Raw genomic sequence first — 25003 nt, forward strand, 5'->3', positions numbered from 1 at the left:
ATAACTCGTAATTGCATTTTATAAAGTTAGAATTGTGAGAATTACAAGATATAAACTTGGAAATCTGACTTTTTCTCAGAATTGTGAGATATAAACTTGCAATTGCAACTTATAAAGTCCAAATTTGATGGAAAAAAGTCTGATGTGTTCTCAGAATTGCAAATTTATATTTCACAATTCTGACTTAACTCGCAATTGCATGTTAGAATTGTGAGAAATAAACTTGGAATTCTGAGATAAAAAGTCACAACTGCGAGATACAAACTTATATCTCACAAATTTATATCACACAATTCTGACTTTATTTCTCAGAGTTTCAAGTTAATATTGTAGATTTGCAAGTTATGACTTTAAAACTCAGTCAGAAGAAGTCAGAATTGTGAGATAAAAAGTCACAATGACCTTTTTTTATTTTTTATTCAGTGGCAGAAATGGGCCTCCATAAAATAAAATAAAAAAACTAATAAAAGCGAAACAGCACAACTGCGTTCAACATTCATGATTTAAAAAAACATTAAAAAAATGAAGCCTTAGTGAACATAAGAGATTATTTAAAAAAAATAAAAATAAAAATCTTACCAACCCTGAAACTTTTAAACAATAAGGTGCATGTGTTTCAACAGGGTTTTCAAATGTTTTATTAGAGATAAAAGTTTGATTAAAAGTTAGAGTACTGCTGCCAAACAGACACTGTTGAACAGATATATTGCTCACATGCTTTCCATTAGTACTTTAAGAAAACATGACAAGAACTGTCATCATTTATCGCTTTATTATATATTAGCACTTAAATCCTGCACCTGTTCCCAGCTTAAGTTGAACATGCACACTTTTCTATAACATCTCCATATCACAAATATATATCGCAAAATCCTTTGGTATAAAGAAAAGTCTTTATACCTTCAAAAGCAATCTGCTTACCTCTACCTACGTTAACACTCTTCAAATATTTACAACCGAGAGATGGAAAATTACTCTGGAATGAGTGTTTATAAGACAGTTATAGTGTTTGCTATTATACAGGGCGATAAGCACTCAGCGCATTTAATTTAAGGGATTTCGTGCGAAACAAACTGTCCCCTTTCATCCTCAAGCACCAACAATTAGATGCTAAGAAAGGATGGCTATTGTAATGTGACTCTACGTAGAGTACAAAGCGTGCTGTACACACTCTGTTCTCTCGGCGCTCGTCATGACTGTAATACAACCCTTCAGGTACATGAAGCGCAAGACTCAGCGCAAAGGAAAGCTCTAGTCATCATCTGTGCTGGTATCAGGCCTCGGCGTAGGATACAGACCACCCAAATAAGCCAAGACCCCTCGTCCCATAAAATGCATTTCCTCTCTCGTTCTATTTGTCTTCAGCTCACAATGAAAAGCCAAGAATAGAGCGACGGAGAATGGAGCGCAGGATCAATTGGAGAGGCAGAGGGGGAGGTACGGTGCATTTCTCTCGGACAATACGCCCATCTGTCTGCGTTACTAGTCCTTAACTCCACTAAAAAAGAAAAAAAAAAAAATCTTCCTGTTATCGACCCGGCTGCTTATGGGGCTCGGGTTAACGAAAACATTTTAATCACGACTCAGATCAACCCCTAAACCTCTGTCTGCACATATGCTTCTCAGATCCTTTACACCGCTTTAACTTTCCGCCTGCAGGAACACAAAGTTGGAGGGATCGCGCAGTGTGCGGAAAGCCTCACAGCTGGTTCAGGTATACTCGACTCAATCAGCTCCACCATGAGGCTCTAAAACCCCACGAGCTCCTCCAGCTGCAGACTTCCCAAACAGTCAAATATGGGTCAGAGAGCCTCAGTGGTGTGAGAACCGCCGAGTGCCAGAGGACACTTTGCTAGAACTGCACGCGGAGTCTGAGCCAACCCCCAAAGGCAGGAGCTGGAAGATCTTGGCCCGCAATGTGGTCTTGTGGCTGTGTTTTTCTAAGACATGTTTGTTGTGGAGAGGCAGAGCAAAGCTAAAAGAGTACTGCTGCTATCCTTAACAGCCACAGTGACTCCTGAGGTAGACCGTTGGCTTGGCTTCCACAACGAGGAAAGGATATTTTGCCTGTTGAATCGAGTAAGTATCAATTTAGCCATCAATGTCTTGTGGCTGCATTACGAATTTGCGGCCAGGCTGTTTGTTTGTGAAATCATAATCATTTATTTGAGCAACTGGAGCTTTTGCACACTACTAAAAATGCTCACAGAAGATCATTCTTAAAAATAAACCCGCATGCAGATATAAAACTTTTTAGATATTCGCCAGCAGACGACGAGGTTCAAATGAAATTTTACTCGAGCTCAAACGCTGCAGTCTGTCACAGCACCTTCCTGGCTTCGTGTTTTCGGACGATAACAACATTTTTCAAGCCTCTGTGTTGGAATTTGTGGCAGCTCATGACATCATCGCTATTCCCGTGCGGGATACCCCGCAGTAGTGTGGGAAAACAGCGCAGCTCCCTTCGGTCTTAAGTCAATAGGGTGGGAGCGTGTAGCGCTGACAATGTTCAGGAAGCACAGGGGTAGTTAAACAAGACGGTAACCAGACACTAAATCTCTGGGTATAAATATGACCAGTTTCACTTCCTGAAATCATAATGGGTTGGTTTCTATCAACACTCATAGGTTTTTCATCTGTCCAGAGTTTCTTTTCATTCCCAAATTATCATATGGGTTAGTGACATATAAGGGGCCAGAATGAGACATGCTGTTTTTAAAAGCTAAACTTATGTTGTATTTTTAGAATGCTGTGTCATACACAAGATACACAAAAGACACGAGAAGTGAGCGCTATGGTTAAAAAAACAGCATGTTTACATGCAAAAAACTGGAAAAGGAATGCAGTGGAATGCAAAAACATGTTCTATGTAAAAAAAAAAAAAAAAAAAAGGAATTCTGTTTAGAAACAAAATTTTAGAAAAAAAAAATTGTATTCATGGAAGTTTAATTTTTGACACATTTATAGGATTTTCATGAAAAGTAAATTTTTTTTTACTTTAAAAAATGTGGTGTAATAAAGTAAAAATTATTAATTAATTATAAAAGATTAACATTTTGCATGCATATTGAGTACTTTATATCTAATTGCGAGTTTATATCTCATAATTCTGGAACAAAAAAATCAGAAAGTCGAGAAAAGATTTGTGGAAAAAAAAACTGTGCATACAAAATATGAATTATTCATTAATAAATATAAAATTTTTGGGGAAGTTGCACTATTACATCTTCCAACCTGAACCAACCGTAAATCATAAAGTCAGCATTGCGTAATATGAACTTGTGTTACATAAAGTCAGAATAGCAAGATATAAACTCCAAATTTGGAGAAAAAAAAACCCCTCAGAATTGAGTTTATATCATGCATTTTTGTTTAATTCTAAAAACAAAAAGTCACAAAAAAAAGGTCTGAATTGTGAGCTGTGGGAAAAAAAAAATGGACATACAAAAATATTTTTTTTTTTTTGACAAATATGAATTATACATTAATAAATAGCAATTTTTGGAGAAAATTGCACCATTACATCGTACAACCTGAACTAACTACAAATAATCTGATATTTCCAAAAGACTTTTGACACACAGACATGGGGGTCTGCAGAGGTCCTCTCTATGATGTCATTTCCTGTTTTTTCCCCCCAATGATATTTTTGCATGAAATTTTTGACTGTACCACATGACATGATTTTTTTTTACTTTTATTTTTATTTTATTACTATTATTTTGTAAAGATTTTTTTTTTTTTTTTTGCATTTTAGCCTTTACTTTGATAGGAAAGTAATGACAGGAAGTGAAGAGAGAGAGAAGGACGGGATCAGGAAAGGTCCACAGGCCAGGACTTGAACTCGGGGGCGCCTGGAGTCAGCATGCTGCCCACAAGGCTATTGGCACTGACACTGACACTGAATTTGATTTTTATCAGACACAAATTTCTCAAATATTTCTTTATGAAGATATAAGGACAGGTGTATTTAAAAAAATGTAAAAACTATTTTTTTATTCAAAAACATGTTCATCATAAAAGAGGTGTACTTTATTAAAGTTCTTTTTTATGCTTATTTGAAGTGTGAATTCATCTCTTTGTGCTGACTAAGAAAAGAAACGTTTAGAAACATGTATCTCATATGGAATGAAAACCTGTTTTTTTGTGCACTGTGGTCTGTACTTCAATGCAGCTGGACTTTGAAACAAACTAGCAGAAGAGAGAGATATACAGGATCGTCTTTTCTGGTGCTTGTAAATGAGCTCTATAGAGGAGCACACTCATCCTCCTTAGTCTTTCTGAAGGTACTCCTCTCTTTCAGCCCAGATGCTGGAAAAATCATATTATAGTATTCGCTGTATACCTTCAAAAGAAATCAAAGAGATGCATGTCATAATGCTAAGCCCTCTGTGCAGCTGCTCGCTGCTTGAAGTGTTTAGGAGAATGATGATCTAAAAACTTAATTACTTCAAAGGACTGGAAATAATTTGTCATTTAAAATCAAAATCAGATTTCATATGGCTAAATAAAACAACAACACAACCTCAATCGTATAATTTACCAAACCACAGATGTTTGGTCAGACCGCAACTCAACCCAAGAGATCCATCAAGTGCTGCTTACTATATGCTCGATGAATGAACGAGAAACACGCTGCTTGACAGCTCTGGGGAAATGTTGGACAAAATTCTTGCAATGTTGACCTTCAAGTAGGTAAGACGTAATCTCTTCAGATTACTACAGGAAAACAAAAAGACACTGCACAAACACAGATGTCTAACCCAGAATGTCTCACTTGTGAATAGACACTATTCTGAAGTCATTAATCGTGTGTATTTCACAGCTTTAAAGCAATTATCCATTATTTCGAGTAGACGTCACAGTGACGTCACTTGCAGCTGCGCGCGCACAGTGTTTGCAGAAAAACACTGGTAACAAGTGGAGGTAAATGGCTAAAATCCATGGAATAAGAGAAAAAAAAATATTTTTGTGCCTTTTGATGTCAAAATCGGAATGCAAATAATTTGTATAGAATACTGTCGTCAAAGACGCCATTTGAAGCTAAACGCAGATGTTTAAACGGACAGACTATGGATGAAAACTGCTATGATTACTCTACTTTTAAAGCATAAATTTGATTTAAACAATAGGTCTACATAATATTCACATACGCTGTTCCTAGGGGACATATTGTATCAACCCTACAGTTACAGCATTAAATATTATTTAAACCTATTACTGTTACAATTTTTACATAATATTTATTTATTTTATCTCACAATTCTGAATTTTTTTTTCTTGCAAATGCACGTTTATATCTCCTAATTCGGACTTTATAACTCAATTTAACTTAAAACTAGTGAGTTTGATCATTCTGAGGGGAAAAAAGGAAAGAAGTGTGGGATATAAACTTTTTTTGAGCCGAGGGGAAAAGGAGAGAATGACGAGTTGTTTTTCCTTATTAGACTTGTGAGATATAATCTCGGAATTGAGAGAATAAAGTCAGAATTTTGAAATATAAAATCAAATTTATCTTTTTTTATTTTATTCCATAGCTCCATAGACTGCCACTTGAACCGCCCACAAAAAACGTCATCCCTGTTTCGGATTTGTAAGACTATCCCGCTATCTAATGTCAATTTCGTTGAATAACAGTGGTTATCGCTGGGTGACAAGCTCTTGTACACACAAATTTTTCTATAAAAGTCAGTTTCCGCCTCTAGAGATAATTGAGACTTTTTATCTCACAATTCAGACTTTTTTTCTCACAATTGCGAGCTTACATCTCGCAGTTCTGACTTTTTGTCTCAGAATTATGAGATATAAACTCACGATTTGCAAGTTATGAAGGTTATGCAAGTTATAACTTGCAATTGCACAAAAATAAATTCACAATTCTGAGAAATAAACTCGCAATTCTGAGAAATAAAGTTGCAATTCTGAGGAATAAATTGCAATTCTGAAAAAAAACCTTGCAATTCTGATATATTGTCACAATTCTGAAAAATAATCTCACAATTCTGAGAAAAAGTTGCAGTTCTAAAAAATAAATACAATTCTGAGAAATACATTGCAATTCTGAAAAATAAACACGATTCTAAGAAATAAATCACAATTCTGAAAAAAGTCGCAACTCTGAGAAATAATGTCACAATTAGTAAAAATAGAGTCGCAATTCTGAGAAATAAACTCACAATTATGAGAAATAAACTCGCAATTCTAAGAAATAAAGTTAAAAATCCGAGAAATAAATCGCAATTCTGAGAAATAAACTCGCAATTCTAAAAAAAAGTCACAATTCTGAAAAATAAACTCACAATTCTGAGAAATGAATCACAATTCTGAGAAAGAAACTCGCAATTCTGAGAAATAAACTCAAAACTGAGAGAAAAAGTCAGAATTGTGAGATATAAACTCATTTGTGACCCTGGACCACAAAACCAGTCATATAGGTCATTTTTTCCAAATTGAGATTTACAAATAATCTGAAAGCTGAATAAATAAGCTTTCCATTGATGTGTGGTTTGCTGTGATAGGACAATATTTGGTTGAGATACAGCTATTTGAAATCTGGAATCTGAGGGTGCCAAAAAATTTAAATATTGAGAAAATCACCTTTAAAGTTGTCCAAATGAAGTTCTTAACATTGCATATTACTAATCAAAAATTAAGTTTTGATATATTTACAGTAGGAATTTTACAAAATATCTTCATGGAACACGATCTTTACTTAATTTCCTAATGATTTTTGGCATAAAACAAAAATCGATAATTTTGAATTTGTGAGATATAAACTTGCCATTCTGAGAACATCTTTTTTCTCCTTTCAAAATTGGACTCGTAATTGCAATATAAAAAAAGGGAGAATTGCAAATATTGCAAATAACTTTTACTCGCCTTTTTCCTTAACATTTTCCTCATCCTCATGTCTTTTTTTTTTTGCATAGATGTGGTCACTATGAATTTAATAAAAATTTTGCATAAAGAATGTTCAAAAACCTTTTCATTTTGCATTTTACAAACGATAATGTAGGTCAGTAAGTTACAAAATTTACATTTTTTGGGTGAACTTTAAAATGCACAAGACAAAGCTAAATTTGCACATCCTGTGCATGCATACAACATGCAGCATTGTGGATCATGTGTGTTCTTTTACAGCACTTGTCTTGTTGGCCTGTGACATAACCATATTGATAAGCCTGCAAATGAAAACACGGGTGTGTAAAGGAGTATGGCGGTTCTCGGAGGCCATGCTGTTTAATCACTCTCCATACTGTAGCAGCAGTGATCTATAGCGGCTGTGAGATCGGATATTACAGCACATTCCCCTGCTACACTGAAGAGCTCTCATTAGGAAGCCTGCCTCTTTTAGCCAGACACCACTTTGATTGGGGCTGCTTTCACTGGTCACAATGAGTGATTGCCTGCCTCTATTGGAGCCGAACTAGTCTTGCACCTGGAGGATGAAATGGCCATGTAATTTTGAGCCACTCTGGAGCTGACAAAACATTTTATGGCCCTTGTTTTCCTGGACGATATGAAAACGATCTCTAGTTAATTGTCACACCGCGATGAAGGATCAGCACTGTGTGGACTCAGAAAAGGCCACCCACATTGAGAACCGAAAGGGAGAAGATGCGAGAAAAACAGATAGTGGACAATAACAAAAACAATCGGACAAAATAACTGACAAGAATTTTGCCTGTAGTAATACTTTTCAATTCAGGTAGCAAACTCTTTAGTGATCAAGCAAATCTCATCAAATGATTCCTGTTAATTTAGTAACTTTTGTTTTACTAGTCTTTGGGAAACAACTCCATATCTATAACTTAATTACAGAAATCAGAACTTTATATATATTTTTGGCAACAATTTACAGTGAGGTGTCATTTGTTAACATTAGCAAATGTATTAACTAACATGAACAAACAATGAACAATACATTTATTACAGTATTTATTCATCTTTGTTAACATTAGGTAATAAAAATACAGTTGTTCAATGTTTGTTCATGTTAGTTCACAGTGCATTAACTAATGTTAACAAACAATTTTTGATTTTAAAATGCAAAATGCTAAAATTAATATAAACAAAGATTAATAAATGCTGTAGAAGTATTCATGTTAACTAAAGTATTTGAGTAATGTTAACTTATCAAACCGTATTGTAAAGTGTTATCATATTTTTAAAAAAAAAATGTTTACTTGCCCTGCAATCATTTTCACTTGTTCTTCAACAAAAAAATTATTTTTATAATGTACTATATGAAGTTGCATTAAATTGGTAAACTTATATAGACATTTACATTTATAATGTCACAAAAGATTACATTTAGATTACATTTTAAATACTAAAATAGTGTAATAGAATAGAATAATTCTATTTTAAATATCATGTTAGAATGATATTAACGTATTAGAATGACTTCTGAAGGATCGTGTGAAACTAATATTATAAAATATTAAACTGCAAAAATATTTCAATTATTCAATAATAAAAATAGTACTAATATTTCCCAATATTACTATTTCACTGTATTTTGATCAAATAGATCAATTTAACAGAATTACATTTATACTGTGGTTTTTAATTTCTATATATTTTTTCTCATTTATGTATATATATATATATAGAGAGAGAGAGAGAGAGAGAGAGAGAGAGAGAGAGAGAGAGAGAAATTATATTATTTAATTACATTGTGCAAGGACCCTTAAAGTCACCAAGTCAAACATGTACAGATGGTACTCATTTCCGCGACGGTAAGTATGGCGGTAATAGGCATTCTCGTTGGCTCCCGACTGTATGAGCAACATAACACCATTTATTCAACTCAGACAGACCCCAGTCCTTACTGTTATTCATATCCAATCCAACTTCTGCAGTAAATTCCTTTAGACTAGCCTCAGTGCGATAATAAAAAAAACAGTACTCAAAAAAGTCAGAGATCTAGAAGTTACTGTAAAATTCCCATAAGGAGCCTAACTCGAGGAATCGCTTGTGCCGATACTGAATAATGAATTTCCTGGATTGGGCTTTTAGCTGAAGTGGAAGTATTTCTAAAATATCCTGTATTACTCCTCACAACAGCTTTCTTAACAGCACTTTCGCTGTGCGTTTAAGAATTTCAGATGAGGGGTGTTTTTTTTCCGCTGATCCCAGAGCGGTACAGGCCTGCTGATACACTGATACATTTTCTCACCATCTGGTGAATACAGCTGTGCTGCATTAATATATAAAACAAACCGTTTCAATTAAAAACCACATTATCTGAGCAGATTAAGCTGTTGGCTGATGAATCTGGATACCTCGCTAACACAACTTGGACTGTGCTACTACAAACTAAACACAGCTTTAATATATGTTTGGATATGTCAGTATAAATACTACTTTAATTCTGTGAAGATCTGTTAAGACTCTTTTCAATTCTAAATATTATATATATAATAATATCTGGATATTTATTTGTTAAGATGAAAAGATCTGCACGTCTTTTCCTAACGTATTGCTGCTGCAGCTGTCACTGTATTTACTGTAGTTTCACTTGTCAGCCAACTTTCTGGAAACAAGAAAAAACACCCAAAACAGCCCAGTGTGAGGACGGTGAAGTTCAGCGAGTTCATGTTGGGTCTTGCTTATATGCACTGAGTAGATTTTTTGTGAAAGCTAATGTACATTATTGGCTGCCTGCCAACTGAGGTGTGGTCTTTTTCTGTTGGAGGGTCCAGCATTCAGAAGCTCTGAAAAAAAAAAAACCCAACACAATGCTTGCCTACTAAATGGTTAAATTCTTCATTAATGTCCTGTTAATAACAGGCATATTTCCTAGAAAGAAATGATGGATGCTAAATAGGCAATTTTTTCCCAGATTTTAAGAAGTAATTAGATAATAATTCTTTAAATTTCATGATTGTAACTTTTCAAAAAAGTATCCCGAAATTGTTGAATAAAATCGTAACTCTCAGATTTCTTCCGAAGTATCTTAATTTGTGTTGCGATGATGAATGAAGGTCTTACAAGCTTGGAATAACATGAGGGTCTTCCGAACTAATTCTTTTTCTTGAATCAAAAACATATAGCACAAGCAGTGTAGTGTAATTCACAAACAAATTACTTTTATATATTGATTATTTTTAGTGGATCAAAAACATAGCACATGCTGTGTAGTCCTACTCACAAAAATCTATCTATCTATCTATCTATCTATCTATCTATCTATCTATCTATCTATCTATCTATCTATCTAATCTATCTATCATCTATCTGTCTGTCCATCTATCTATCTATTTATCTATCTATCTGTCTGTCTGTCTGTCCATCTATCTATCTATCTATCTATCTATCTATCTATCTATCTATCTATCTATCTATCTATCTATCTATCTATCTATCTATCTATCTGTCTGTCTGTCTATCTATCTATCGATCTATCATCTATCTGTCTGTCCGTCTGTCTATCTATCTATCTATCTATCTATCTATCTATCATCTTTTCGTCTGTCCGTCTATCTATCTATCTATCTATCTATCTATCTATCTATCTATCTATCTGTCTGTCTGTCTATCTATCATCTATCTGTCTGTCTGTTTATCTGTCTGTCTATCTATCATCTCTGTCTGTCTGTTTATCTGTCTGTCTATCTATCATCTCTGTCTGTCTGTCTATCTATCTATCTTCTATCTATCTATCTATCTGTTTGTCTGTCTGTCTATCATCTATCTGTCTGTCTATCTATCATCTATCTGTCTGTCTGTCTGTTTATCTATCTATCTTCTATCTATCATCTGTCTGTCTATCTATCTATCTATCTATCTATCTATCTATCTGTCGATCTATCATCTATCTGTCTGTCTGTTTATCTGTCTGTCTATCTATCATCTCTGTCTGTCTGTCTATCTATCTATCTTCTATCTATCTATCTATCTATCTATCTGTTTGTCTGTCTGTCTATCATCTATCTGTCTGTCTATCTATCATCTATCTGTCTGTCTGTCTGTTTATCTATCTATCTTCTATCTATCATCTGTCTGTCTATCTATCTATCTATCTATCTATCTATCTATCTATCTATCTGTCGATCTATCATCTATCTGTCTGTCTGTCTGTCTATCTATCTATCTATCTGTCTATCTATCATCTATCTGTCTGTCTGTCTGTTTATCTATCCATCTTCTATCTATCATCTGTCTGTCTATCTATCTATCTATCTATCTATCTATCTATCTATCTGTCGATCTATCATCTATCTGTCTGTCTGTCTGTCTATCATCTATCTGTCTGTCTATCTATCATCTATCTGTCTGTCTGTTTATCTATCTATCTTCTATCTATCATCTGTCTGTCTATCTATCTATCTATCTATCTATCTATCTATCTATCTGTCGATCTATCATCTATCTGTCTGTCTGTCTATCTATCTATCATCTATCTGTCTGTCTGTCTATCTATCTATCATCTATCTGTCTGTCTATCTATCTGTCTCTCTGTCTATCAATCTCTCTGTCTATCTATCATCTATCTGTCTGTCTGTCTATCTATCTATCTTCTATCTATCTGTCCGTCTATCTATCTATCTATCTATCTATCTGTCTGTCTATCTATCATCTATCTGTTTGTCCGTCTATCTATCTATCTATCTATCTATCTATCTATCTATATCTATCATCTATCTGTCTGTCTGTCTATCTATCTATCATCTATCTGTCTATCTATCTGTCTCTCTGTCTATCAATCTCTCTGTCTATCTATCATCTATCTGTCTGTCTGTCTATCTATCTATCTTCTATCTATCTGTCTGTCCGTCTATCTATCTATCTATCTATCTGTCTGTCTATCTATCTATCTATCATCTATCTGTTTGTCCGTCTATCTATCTATCTATCTGTCTATCTGTCTATCTATCATCTATCTGTCTATCTTCTATCTATCATCTGTCTGTCTGTCTGTCTGTCTGTCTGTCTATCTATCTATCTATCTATTTATCATCTATCTGTCTGTCCGTCTATCTATCTATCTATCTATCTATCTATCTATCATCTATCTGTCTGTCCGTCTATCTATCTGTCCGTGTCTGTCTGTCTGTCTATCTATCTATCTGTCTATCTATCTATCTATCATCTATCTGTCTGTCTGTCTGTCTGTCTGTCTGTCTGTCTGTCTATCTATCTATCTGTCTATCTATCTATCTATCTATCATCTATCTGTCTGTCTGTCTGTCTGTCTATCTATCTATTTATCTATCTATCTATCTATCTTCTGTCTATCATCTATCTGTCTGTCTGTCTATCTATCTATCTCAGTTGGAGTATATCTATCTATCTATCTATCTATCTATCTATCTATCTGTCTGTCTGTCTGTCTGTCTCAGTTGGAGTCTATCTGTCAGCCTGTCAATCTGTCTGTATGTTTCTGCTGTCATCAAAGAGACAGAGGCTCTTCAAACACTGGGCCACTCAGAATTTATGAGTATCCCATGAAGTTAAACTGGCTGGGAGCACTTCAGCATGTATCTCTCAGATGACAACAAGCTGGCTGTGAAATTCTTTGAGCTGACCTGAACCCCTGGCCCAGAGAGTAAAGGATATGTTTGAAGACCTCACACATAGTACCTAAGAAAGGTTCATACAACGGCAAAACACATCAACACATGGCAAAGGCAAAGGCATCATGTGCCAGTATTCCTAGAAATGTCTTGAACAGTGTTAGTGCTATATAAATGGCGCATTCAGTCATTATTTGTTTATGTTGGCGGTCATGTTGACATGCAAAAGAAAACTTTTCAGAGCCTCTTTAAGAGTTCATATGTCTAAGCTTGCCAGTACAAATAATTTATAGTACAGGGATAAATATTTTATCCTTACTAGGGGTGTAACGATACACTGATCATCAATAAAACGACTAACAATACAAATGTATCAATGCAATGGCTAAAAATCTTGAAATTTCGCCCAGAATGCAATTTTTACCGGGCGACCCCCCTTGAAACGCGATTGGGCTTGTTTTGAGTAGCAATTGGGCAGGTTTTATTGTGAAAACCTGGCAAACCTGCTCACTGCACAAGTCAGTGATGAGCTGTTATCAAATGATTCATAATTTATTTTTCTGTATTATTTAAAAACTATTGCGTTTTTTTTTTTTTTTTTTTTGGTTGAGAATGTCCCAACTATCACTAAACAACAACAACAACAACAAAAAAAAACACCTGTGGATTATTCAGGTAACAACACAGTATTAAGAATCAAGTGTATGTAAACTTTTGAACGGGGTCGTTTTTATAAATTACTATTATTTACTTTTTTTTAATGTAAACTTCTTTTATGTGAAATAACTTATTTCGGTCAGTACTAAATAAAAAAATTAAAAACACACATTTTGTATGATCCTTCTTATTTTGGTAAAATAATTAACATTTTGCAGATTCTGCAAGTTGTATATAAACTTTTGACTTCAACTGTATATAGATGTCAAATCCAGGGTTATTACTGTTAACTAAAACTAGTACTAAACCTATTAAAACTTTTTTGATAAGTGAAATAAAGCTGAATTAAAACAAAATATGCATATTATATGAAAACTTAAAGTAATTTCAGTTGAAGCATTTAAAATACTAACAGGAAATAAAATAAATATAAAAACTAAAACTGAAACAAAAATAAATTAAACCTTAAAAGTAACATATTTAAAAACTAAAATTACTACAAATGTAACTAAAATGAAAGCTAATTAAAAAACAATAATAAAAACTACAGTAGTATAAATAATATATACACTCCTAATCCTTACCTGTCCACATATCTCAAAGTGGGCTCCTGAAGGATCAGCCCATGTGGTGAATGTGTGAACGGTGGCTGACGAATCAGTCTATAGCCTAGAGGATGACATGACTGGCACAAAGGATTGTCTGGCTTTGAGGCAAGCAATGTGGCATCGATTTCCAAGTGCTGCTCCATGGTGAAGAACTGCACCCCATACACCTCCTCCTTCACATCTAGCTTAAGCGTCAACGGTGCGTCACAGAACACATACTGTGGACCCAGCGAGATGTTGTTGCCACTGAGAGTCAGCAGAAGGATGTCATGGATTGCAGGGAGTCCAGTCTCCTCTGGAGAGAAGAAGGTGACCCAAACGGTAAGGGAGTCAGGCACCAGTGGATGGGTAAACTCAAGCTGCAGCATACAGCCCTGGGGTGGGCAAGATGCTGAGCCAACACTACTCGAGTCTAGGCCGGCGTTGGGGCTCCAAGTGCTGACGCTCGCTTCACAGGCCTGCTCTACGTCTGGTGGACCTAAAGAGGATGGCAAAGAATGAAACTAAGACTCTTTTTTTCAGTCAGCATGTTTCAAACTTGGTAGCACAAGTTAATGTCATTATTTCCCCTTATACATTTTGAGGTTATGAAAATGAGAGGGGTATATTGATGCTGCCAGGACGTTAGCGTGCTTGCCAGGGTATTGCTACGCTGTTGAATACCCTTAAACTCAAAGTATGAACAATAGCAATATTGCCAAAAAGAAAGAATGGATGTTCAATAGACCCACCATTTTTACAGCCTGTAAGTAGCCCTTTGAAATTCTTTAAGTTTCAAGATTGTCAAGAAGTTATCCTGAATTCATTACTAGGAAAAAAAGTTCACAACTAGGGTTTGGAGAAAGAAAACATGGAAAACATTCGCAGATTAATTGGAAATGTCTTTACATCACACACAAATGACTCTTATGAACTGTTGATGTTTGTTTTTAGTGAATCAGAAACATACAGCACAAGCCACAAACAAACAAATTACTCTAAATGAGTCAATCCTTATACTGAATCTTTCTGTCTAGTGAACCAAAGGAGGGCAGCAAAAGATGAAAAACTCTTTTTTCTAGGTGATTAATTGGAAATGTTTTTCCATCTAAATGTCTTTTCAGACTGCACACAACAAACACCACAACCAGTGTTGTCTGATTTACACACAAGTGACTCCTATAAACTGATTCTTTTTAGTGAATCAGAAACATACATCATAAGAACTGAACCTTTCTGTTTGGTGGACCTAAGGAGGACAGGAAAAGATGAAAATCAAAACTTTTTTCTCTTGCTGATTAATTGGAAATTAATCACAAATTAATTCACAAACAAGTGATTCTAAATGAGCCAATTCTTAAAAGGAATCTTTTTTTATGTTGGGTGGACCTCAGGAGGACAGCAAAAGATGAAAACCAAGACTCTTTTGTCTAGGCGTTTAATCGGAAATGTTTTTTCATCTAAAATTCCTTTCAGACTGCAGACAACATACAGCATGACCAGTGTTGTCTGATTCACACACAAATGACTCTTATGAATTGATTATTTTTAGTAACTCAAACACATACAGTGCAAGCAGTGTAGTCCAATTCACAAACAAATTACTCTAAATGAGTCAATCCTTCTACAGAATCCTTAAAAACCAAGACTGTATTCTCTAGTCAACATGTTTCAAACTTGGTAGCACAAGCTAATGTCATGTTATTTCCCCTTAAACACTGTGAGTTTATGAAAATGAGAGATTGATGTCGACAGGATGCTAGCGTGCTTGCCAGAGTATTGCAATGCGGTTAAACCCTTAAACCTAAGTATGACCAATAGTAATACCCATGTTTGCCTTAGCAAGCACTGCTAATTATTTACAGATGAACATAAAAACTGTAGATATGATCCTGAACGATATCAGTTGCAATGACTTCTGCTATTACATATGATTACTGGGTTCTTGGATTAATGAATGGCATTTCAAAAACAAACAAACAGTTTCTAAGAGGGCCAAATGATGTTCTTCAGTGAGGTGGCAGGAGGTCATGGGGAGAATTCTGGCCCTGGGCCCAGTTTTTCCTTTTTAGAAACTGTCAAGAGGTCATTGTGAGGCAGCTAAAGGGGGAGGGGCCCAAACAGGGGGTGAGCTTGACAGGGAGGCCCCACTGAAGCTCTGAAGGAAAATGTGCTTAAATGAGACCTACAGCAGTGGCCAACAGCTACAAGCCTTTGGCTATACTAAGTAAAGATAATTATACATTTATATGATACTGATGAGTTTCTGTAGAGGATTATTCATTTAATTCCATCCACCTTCGCTTAGATATCTCAAAACAAATATTTCTAAAATATTAAAAATATATATTTCTAAATAAGAATTATTTAAAACACCACTAAGAAGATGCAAACAATACAATTTGGACACTCATAAGCCTCACTTAAATATAGTGTCCGAATTGAGGGGGGGGCTGGGGGGTCCCGGACCTCCCATAAGCATTAAGGGACCCCCCATAAAACCCAAAAAGATATACCTGGGGGGGTCCCCTGGTGTTTCGATAAAACTATAATACTTAAAACATAAAACTACTGAAAATGAAATAAAAAGATTTGATTGCTGTATTAAATTTAGACCTGCTCATTAAATCGTATTTTATTTTTACGCGTTTTTACAGCGTTGCGCATTATAGCCAATCACACACGACTCTGTTGAGTTTAGAATGCAGTGGCCAATCAGAGGCGTTCAGAACAGTCATTGCTGAAACCTAGAGTTTTGTTCAGACTGAAACTCGCGAATTCCCCCATCATAAGTAACAAAGTGCAGATGTACGAACTATGTAAGTAAGAGATTCATTTATCATACAGTGTATGGACAGCTTCATTGATTATAAGAGGAGGTATGAGTGCTTAAATACTAGCTAGAGTCATTCTTTCACTTCTTCTTTGCTTAGTGATTGTTTGGTACACCTAATTCACTGATCAAAAATACGTTTTTATCTTAGAATTAGGCTCTCTCGATGATAACAAGGACAAAACCAAAATATTCATCATATTTATATAAGGTTTATTTATTTATTTTATTTATTTTTTTGAGCGGGGGGGTCTGGTTAGGGGGCTTTGACACAATTCGAACACTGCTTAAATATGTATGATTGCATTGGCCATGAAAATACCAAATTGCACCTGAAAATATACGCAGCTAGAATTTTTCTTAGAACGAGTCTTATTTTCCTGAACCTTTTTGGCAAAGACTTCTAACCAACTGGTATTGAAGTGATTTTAGTGTATGTATGAAGTCAGTTCTCCTGAAGTTCACACGTTTCCTAGGAAAGTAAGCACAGGTGTAGCTCATCACATTAACTATGAACATGTTACACTAAGGCTAAGGAACCACATCCAGAAAGTGTCCAATTATGTTTTTTATTTTAATTTTGAACGTTTTTGTTTGAAATAAAAACATACTAAATTAAATTGTGGATAAAGCATGCTTATATTCTTGCACTGGAAAAACTTCAATGCCCAGTGACTGCCATATTTGTATTTTAGATCTGCTCTGCTGTTTTATTTATTATTTATTTAGTTTTATTTTTTCCTGTCTAAAATGTGTGAGTGTATTACGTATGACTGTTTATGTTGTGATGAAAAAAAATGCATAATAAGATTTGCTTTGCAGTATCTTTCTTTTTGATATTTGTTAATTCTGTTTAATGTAAAGACATTTAAACAATTTAAGTGTAGCTTAATCATTCCTTTTTGAAGCTACTTTTGCTTTTACAGTGCTGGTTTTTGATCTGACTGGTTGTATGACGAATGGAAAAAAAGGTGAGGTAAAAGCTTCTTTCACGTTTATTTTGGTTGACCTCAGTCAAGCATCATTTGTAGTCTGACTACAAGTTAAATGACAAATGGAAAAAGCGTCGGGCAAAAGTTTTGTTAATGTTTATTTGGTTGACCTCAGCCAAGCATCTAGGTAACCTCCCTCGCACGTCTGACTCAGATATCACCGTTGTTCTAGGGTGGGTATTTGTTGCTCAATTAGATGGCCAAAACAAACGGGGATGTTCTGAAACAAGATGCATTTTTGCAGTATCAAATGCACAAATTTTTGCTAAGTGTCTCCCACATAGATCCCCCATGTACCTCAGCTGCTGATCAAGGGAATATTAGAAGAAATATTAGATGGAAAAGGGGGAAAGGACAAAGCCAGAAATAGTGCAAGCCATCAAGCAGAACTGGACTTTCCAAAACAAACCAATAAGTTATATCACACGCCTCACATCAAACTAACCAAAAAGTTCAGATCTAAATAAAAAAGGTTATTGATAGCCACACTGGAAAATCTTGCCGGTCAGCAAGGCTCGCTGACACAATCGGGATCTGGGCAACGGGGGCACGGCAGGCAAGCGAAGCGTTGAGGTAAGAGTGGGACGGAGACACAAGTCATTCCTAGCATTCCTGGTTTTGTGTCTCACATTCATTCTCGTCTTCTTCATGTTTTCAATCAACTGTGGGATCTTTCTCATGAGCACAAGAAACCACAGAGTAATTTGCTTAGCAAATCGGGTTGACTTTGCACAGCACTCTGCATCCATCTATTTGTTGTGCTCGTGTTGTTCTTTTATTGAATTCCAGCAACACGATAAGGGTATCGCTGCCATAACGCTCGCTTCCAAAAAGTCAACTAAGGACACTGGAACGGGAGGGGGAAAAAATGGCTTTTTAACCTAGATGATTGAGGACAGGGAGGGCAAGCACTGGATGAGGTGAGCACTGCAGGCAGGTGATTTTCTGAGAGCACCGAAGGGCAGAGGTTCAAGCCAGCTGCAGGTTGTCAAAGTCAGGTTTTGTATCCGATTGTAAACAGTGGAAAGATGGCCCGGGCAATGGAGTACATCGGGGAAGCCATCCAAGTGCAAAGCATAGTTAAGGCGTTGTGGCCATGGCAAGCCTGGGCATGCCTTCTCAGCTGACTGCGTGTAGCCACTGCTGGGCCAACTTGGCTTTGAGGGATACAAGCATGCACTTACGGCTCTGCCCGCCACAAGCCTGACTCACCCATTTTTAAAAGCAACCCAAATGAAGCGATTAAGTAATTAAACAGAAAAACAGCCAGCCTCTGGAATGTAGGTCTCTGAAGTTGTTTTCAACATTTCAATGTCAAGTCCAATTCACTTTTTCAAGAGTTTTTGCAGTAATATATGGCATATGCAATAGCGGGCATATGTCATGGCCGTCAGGGCCTAGTGCTTCTTGAGCACTTGGGCAAGTCATAAAGGCGCTTTGCGCTCACGAAATAAACTAAGAAAAAACGGATTCCTCGGAATTCCGGTAAGAATAGCCTGAGCGTGGCCGTTTGGCTTCGTTCTGTGATACCAGATCAAAGGTTGAACTACGAGGGCAAGATCATTGATACAGCGCAGGAAAACATGACTCATTCCCCGTGGTAAAAAACATTCATTTATGTGCGCAAAGCTCTATGGACCCATTCTTCCATATGTCCACATTTTTCTAGCCTTAAAATAAACACATGAGAAAATCGAAATTTACGACAACCCCTATGACTAATTTTTTCCACATTTTTAGTTCTGCTCCTCATAGATTACTTTGCTGTTCCATCCAATATTGGCCTCACTTGGCAACCTGCATTGGGTGCAATGCTTTAATCATTTATCCCACTCAATAAAACTGCACATTAATGGTTTTGAACGGCACTCACCAATTGAACACAATTTCCAAGTGTCAACAGAAACAGGTCCCTTTCAGTGTGCCAAAGCAGTCAGCTTAAATCCAAACAGGAAACCTCCTAAAATGATTCAAGTAGGCCACTAACAAAACCACTAAATTATCTGTAAGGCTCATCATACACAATGAGATTTATTATGACTTAATGTGTTTGTGAATTCAACCGTTAAAAGTTATAACGCTATTGTTATGTTCTAGAACATTTCGTGAACAGCACTGCAATAAAATTTTAAAAAGCTGTTAGAGTTAAATCAATTAAAAGAGCTTGTACCTTCGATTTTGGACTGGGGTGCGTTTACCGTAAAATTATGTAACTGAGTGATTAACTACCATAGTACAATGTATCATTAGAGACACTAACCAACCAGCTACGACAACAGTCGCACCTCCATCGTTTCAACGAGACAGGACTGCTGTTAATGACATCATGTGCAGGTGGTGGAATAAGAACTTCTACTAATTGATTGATTCAAGATTTCCAAGATGCTGCTGTAACAAACATGGCTACTTCTGAGGACTACTTCACTGTTTTTGGGAAATGCACCCTAGAAAAAAAAATTCTGACTTCAAAATGCATATCAGCCAAAGCTGGAATGCATCCATTGTGGGGTTTTGGATAACACTTTAATTTAGACTAAGGACTCAGTAGTGTTATTGAGTCTTACCTTCTGCTTCACGAGGGCTCCAGTGGCCAGAGGGAGCGCAGGGTCTCGGAGAAGAGGAGTTCGAGGCGTACTGCAGGAGCACTCCACCTTCAGTACATCGGTCACAAACTGATCCCACTTCTCTAGGAAATCAACAGACAGCCAAGATAGCAACTTAGACACAGTAACACCACAATAACCTCTTGATGGCTTTACAAATTGATAAAACCATTTTTTTTAACCAGTGGGTGCCATGTGCACTACTGCACTACATAAACTTTAAACGTCATTGACGTGATTGACCTTGACTTGCTTAGCATCTTGCCATTATTTTTTATTGGGGTACTTACATAATATAAGAATTTCTGGAATGAAGTAATAAAACCTAATTAAACATATAAAAATTAACTACTGAAACAAGCCTTGAGGACACTCAAAACATCACTACATCAATTTAGTGCATATTATTTTCTATCAGGTTTCTCTTTCATCATGTAGTTTGTACAAAATAGAGCCCATTTTTTTTTGTTATAAAAATTATATAAAAATTCTACACACAGTTTAAAACCATAATTTTCAAACTGTCCTAAAATAAAATTAAATAAAAAAAAATAAACCAGACTGGGTAGTAGGGTTCAAATGTTGTACAACATATCATTTGCTGAATATTTGCAAGATATTTTTTTCATTTAATACATTTTCTTTCTTCTGAATGACAACAGTACAAATAATGCTACTTCTAAGGATTCACTTAGATTACATTTTTTCATTATGGAGGAATTATTCTGGCAATACTGTTATTTTATTTGTTTTTAATAAATATTTTTAATAAACCATTTTGCAATTAATCTATCTAGGAACATCTTTGCCTCCTAGTTCTTTTCACCTGTCTAAGTAGTGGCCAGTGAGGGCAGGGAACCACTCTAGTGTAATCGAGTCTTGGTCCTGTGCGGTTACTCGAGGAGGCAGAGGAACAGGAGCTGGTTTACAGCCAGGTCTCCAAGACTGGTAGATCAGATCCAGGTAACAGTGCATCCGGGCCACCTGGTTCAGCGTGAAGGAATCTGTGCAGCCATCATCTTTATAGGAACAAAACGAACAAAGAAAACTCACTTTACACTGATTTTACATTTATTTCACAGATTTCCTGTCCAGAAAATGCTAAAACAAAAGTCTGCAAAAGTCTACTCAGCAGACAAGTTGATATATGTCTCACCAGCATAGCTCATGTAATTGTTGAAGGGGGTGTTTGTGAAATGACGTCTGCCGCAGGTGTCGTTGCCTGGCTCGGGATCTCTGCAGTACTTGTACTTGGGTGTGGGATTGGTATCCACACACAGATCTCCCGTCTCAAGAGACGGTTCAGTCTCCAAGCAGGCATCGTTACAGGACTCCACCTCTGAGATTCCCCTGAAGACGTGGTACAGTCCAAGGCTGTGGCCAATCTCATGGATCATAGTGTGAGTGTGGCCAAACGTACCATAAAATAAAGGGTTTAATACAATCCCACCTCAAAAAAGACAGAGCGAGAACAGGTACTGTAAGCATCATCCTTTTTGTATAGCTGTTAAAAGTATTTTTTAATGATGACATTAAAGTTTATACATTTATTTATTTACCTAAATGTGTTAAAGCTTCTTTATCCCAGGGCCAAGTTCCCACACCAGCCACATCTTCATCAGATGAGTTAGCAAAGAAGATGTTTAAGTGTGTAGATCCATCCAAATTTAAAACCTCTTTTAGCTCCTTCACGTTCATGTAAGCCCTATTGACCAAAAAAAGACTTATTAACACACAAAATATTCAAAATGTTTTCAAAATCATAAATGTATATTATACAGTAAATCAGACCTTATAATCACACATTGAATACTGTACAAAATCATTTTCAGAAAAGTTGACCGAGCTGCTACTTGTCCTTTTGTGCATATATTATGTTTCCAACCATCTAAAATATATAAAATGTAAAACGTATCTGATGTCTTTTACTGAAATATGTAGTAGAAAACCCATGAAAGATTTACGTTATTTTAAAAATCCACATCGTTTTAAATATATTTTGGACTATGGGAGGTGCCATTATTTAGATGAAATGAAATTAATGCACTATTTTAAATAGTTAATTAGTCACTATTTTTACCGCAACACAGCTCAGAAAATAAAATACTGACATGATATCACACTGTGTGGCATTTGGTTGTAATTTTCAGTCGAAGGGCAACAAGACAAATTATATAAGTCTTCACTGCTTTCTTAGCGATAAGAAGAGGAGAAAAAAATGGGAAGAAGCTTGTTAACGAATAAAACTTTCTAAAGACCTGCGTTTTTGTTTTCTCCACTTTAGCCCGGGCGCCTTTGAGGCTTTTAGTAGACCACAGTTATTGAAAGAGCTTACAAATGGCAGAGACAAGAAATGCTAGATGCCATCCTGGCAAGATGTAAACATGTTGACGCTTGTCATGACGCCGCGGCCACTGAAGGAGTTTCTCATTGCAGATTTCACTCGATATCAGGGGCGTTTAGACTCCTTGCTGGGAAAATCGATAGTACGGCATTTGGTTTAAGCCTACGCTTATATCCATCGCCACATATAAGCTCTTTCAGTAGCTGTGGTCATTGTATCAGTATTTTATTTTCCGAATTGCGCTGCGGTAAAAATAGCAACAGGTAGCACTAGGTAGTTCACGAGTGCATCATCGAAATAATGGCGCCCCCCATAGTCTAATACATGTATAAAACAATGTAATCTTTTAAATAACGTAAATCTTTCATAGGTTTTCTACTACATATTTCAGTAAGAGACATCATTTATGTTATATTAAGCCATATAAGTCTTAATACCCAGGGTTCCCTTTAAAATGTCAATATTGACCTTTTATGCTTATTTACAGTGGCTGCGTAATACTTATATGGGGCCGTATGTCCCGCAAATGTCACTGTGTTCTACTCAACTAACTGTCTGCATAGAAGACAGGAAGTCAAGAGATGTTTTTTTGTTAAGTTGTTCTAATGAGTTACATACAAAAATGACATGACCAGTATTGTCTGATACACCGACAAATGACTCTTGTGACCACATCAAGAGCCATGTGGTCATGGTCATGCAACTCACACTGTGTATTTTTGAGTCATAAAAATATAAACTCTCTCATAAAAGTGTGGTCACATTTACCACTTTTGGGCAATTTTTGGTGGGTGAAATTCAGTCATTTTAATTGAAAATCATACAATCTGGAATTTTGTGTGAGGATGAAAGATTTCCCTGCACAGATTTCACATCAGGTTTTTCAAAGATTTTTTGTGTTAACCAACAGAAAGCTGCTGTTTTGAAATTGACCTCTGTGTAAGCTGTGCTTAATACATCTCTTTGCTATTGGCAATATACAATGGAACATTTCTGCCCAAGATATTTCACAGAAATGTCACTTAAAATGTTTGTGGTTGCATGAAATATACCCAAATGAATTGGAATCAAACTGAGAGCTTGTGAGTCGAAACTGAATCAAATATATATGAAACACTGGTATATTTTTGTACTCATCTCTCTGAAATTCTAATTTAAAAGTGAATGTAATTACCCAATTTTGATGTCATTTTTATTAATGAAATGCATCAGTAAGGATAGATGGGAAAGTAAACACAGAAAGTAAACAGAGCATGCATGTGTAAATGTTTGTCAGGAAAAGCAGTGTTCTGTAATTTAACAGCTCTAGTGAGGCTGTCACACAGAGTTTGTATTTGGATGGAAATCTGAGCCCCGCTCTGCAGCCAGCGCTGAGGTCAGAGGTCACTGGCCCTGTCTAGTTAGGAATGCATTGTGTCATTTGGATAGTTCCAAACACGGCCCCCTTAAAATGCTTATTATTTCACCTCAAACACACTGGGCATGTTATTCCCATGCAAGCCATTCCCCTGCAGTGATAACTGTCATGCAAGTCAAACAAAGACAAGCCTCTCTGGAGTGATGAATGCTGGCTTGCTGGAGACATACATTTCCATAAGTACAACAGCATGTAACCATGCATATATTCATATTTGCGCAGACGTATAGTATTTCATATCGCCTCGCTGCTAACCTCCTCTGTCTTTATGGGAGGCCCTGCTTAATTCTCTCAAAACATTTCCCTTTCGAAAAATACTGGAACAAAAATGAACTCCAGTGCTTTCAAATGTAGTAAACACCCACCTCCACTATTCATTGAGAAAAAAAACCCCAGCCAGGTCTCATTCCTCATCTTGAGAGCAACATCTGTTAGCCAGTTCACCGTGAGGACCAATCAAACACGGTATCTGTTGTCATGCTGCTAAACCCTGGGTTAGCTGAGACATTATGAAAATGTATGTATTACTTTGTAGTTCTTCTTGATGTATTAACCTTCTAAGGAAGAGCCGGGTTTAGGAGACGGGATGACCATTTCCTGGTATTTATTTTCTCGTAAGCCTTATACTGTGGCACTATGTCTTGTAAAGTCATCACTCTCTGTCATAAAAGAGAAACACTAGAAGCCTCATGACAGTTCAAAAGAAGGAGAGTAAGTCTAGTAAACAGTCTTTTGCATTTAACTACTGGGCTACATTTCCAACCATATACCAAATCTTAAAGCATGATGGTTATTGTAAATCTCATTTTTAAAATAACACCAACAATCAGACACAATATGCTCAGTATCGACTACTTTTTGAGGGAATGCATTAAAATGTGTCCATGATAAAGAAAATAAATAGAAATTGATAACATATTTTTGGGAGGTTGCACCACAATTTCCACACCCTGAGCTTACGCAATGTTTTATTTTCATGCATTTTTGTTGGTTTGTGGATGATTGTTTTTCAAATATGCATGAGCAGTGACGCAGTCATATTGTTTATA

At 36.1% G+C, this 25003-nt stretch overlaps 1 protein-coding gene across 2 annotated transcripts in view; it reads right to left on the reverse strand.

The window, feature by feature from the left end:
* The window catches only part of pappab (pregnancy-associated plasma protein A, pappalysin 1b), a 105646-nt gene that overhangs the window by 54875 nt on the left and 25768 nt on the right, over positions 1 to 25003 (reverse strand). For both annotated transcript variants that reach the window (XM_051111015.1, XM_051111014.1), the window contains exons 3-7: positions 21753 to 21898; positions 21350 to 21643; positions 21020 to 21212; positions 20155 to 20276; positions 13763 to 14264 (exon numbers count right to left, since the gene is read on the reverse strand). In XM_051111015.1, coding sequence (XP_050966972.1) covers positions 13763 to 14264; positions 20155 to 20276; positions 21020 to 21212; positions 21350 to 21643; positions 21753 to 21898 — 1257 coding nt within the window. The remainder of the gene's footprint in view (positions 1 to 13762; positions 14265 to 20154; positions 20277 to 21019; positions 21213 to 21349; positions 21644 to 21752; positions 21899 to 25003) is intronic.

Source organism: Labeo rohita, chromosome 5, assembly GCF_022985175.1.
Source record: "Labeo rohita strain BAU-BD-2019 chromosome 5, IGBB_LRoh.1.0, whole genome shotgun sequence".
NCBI lineage: Eukaryota > Metazoa > Chordata > Actinopteri > Cypriniformes > Cyprinidae > Labeo > Labeo rohita.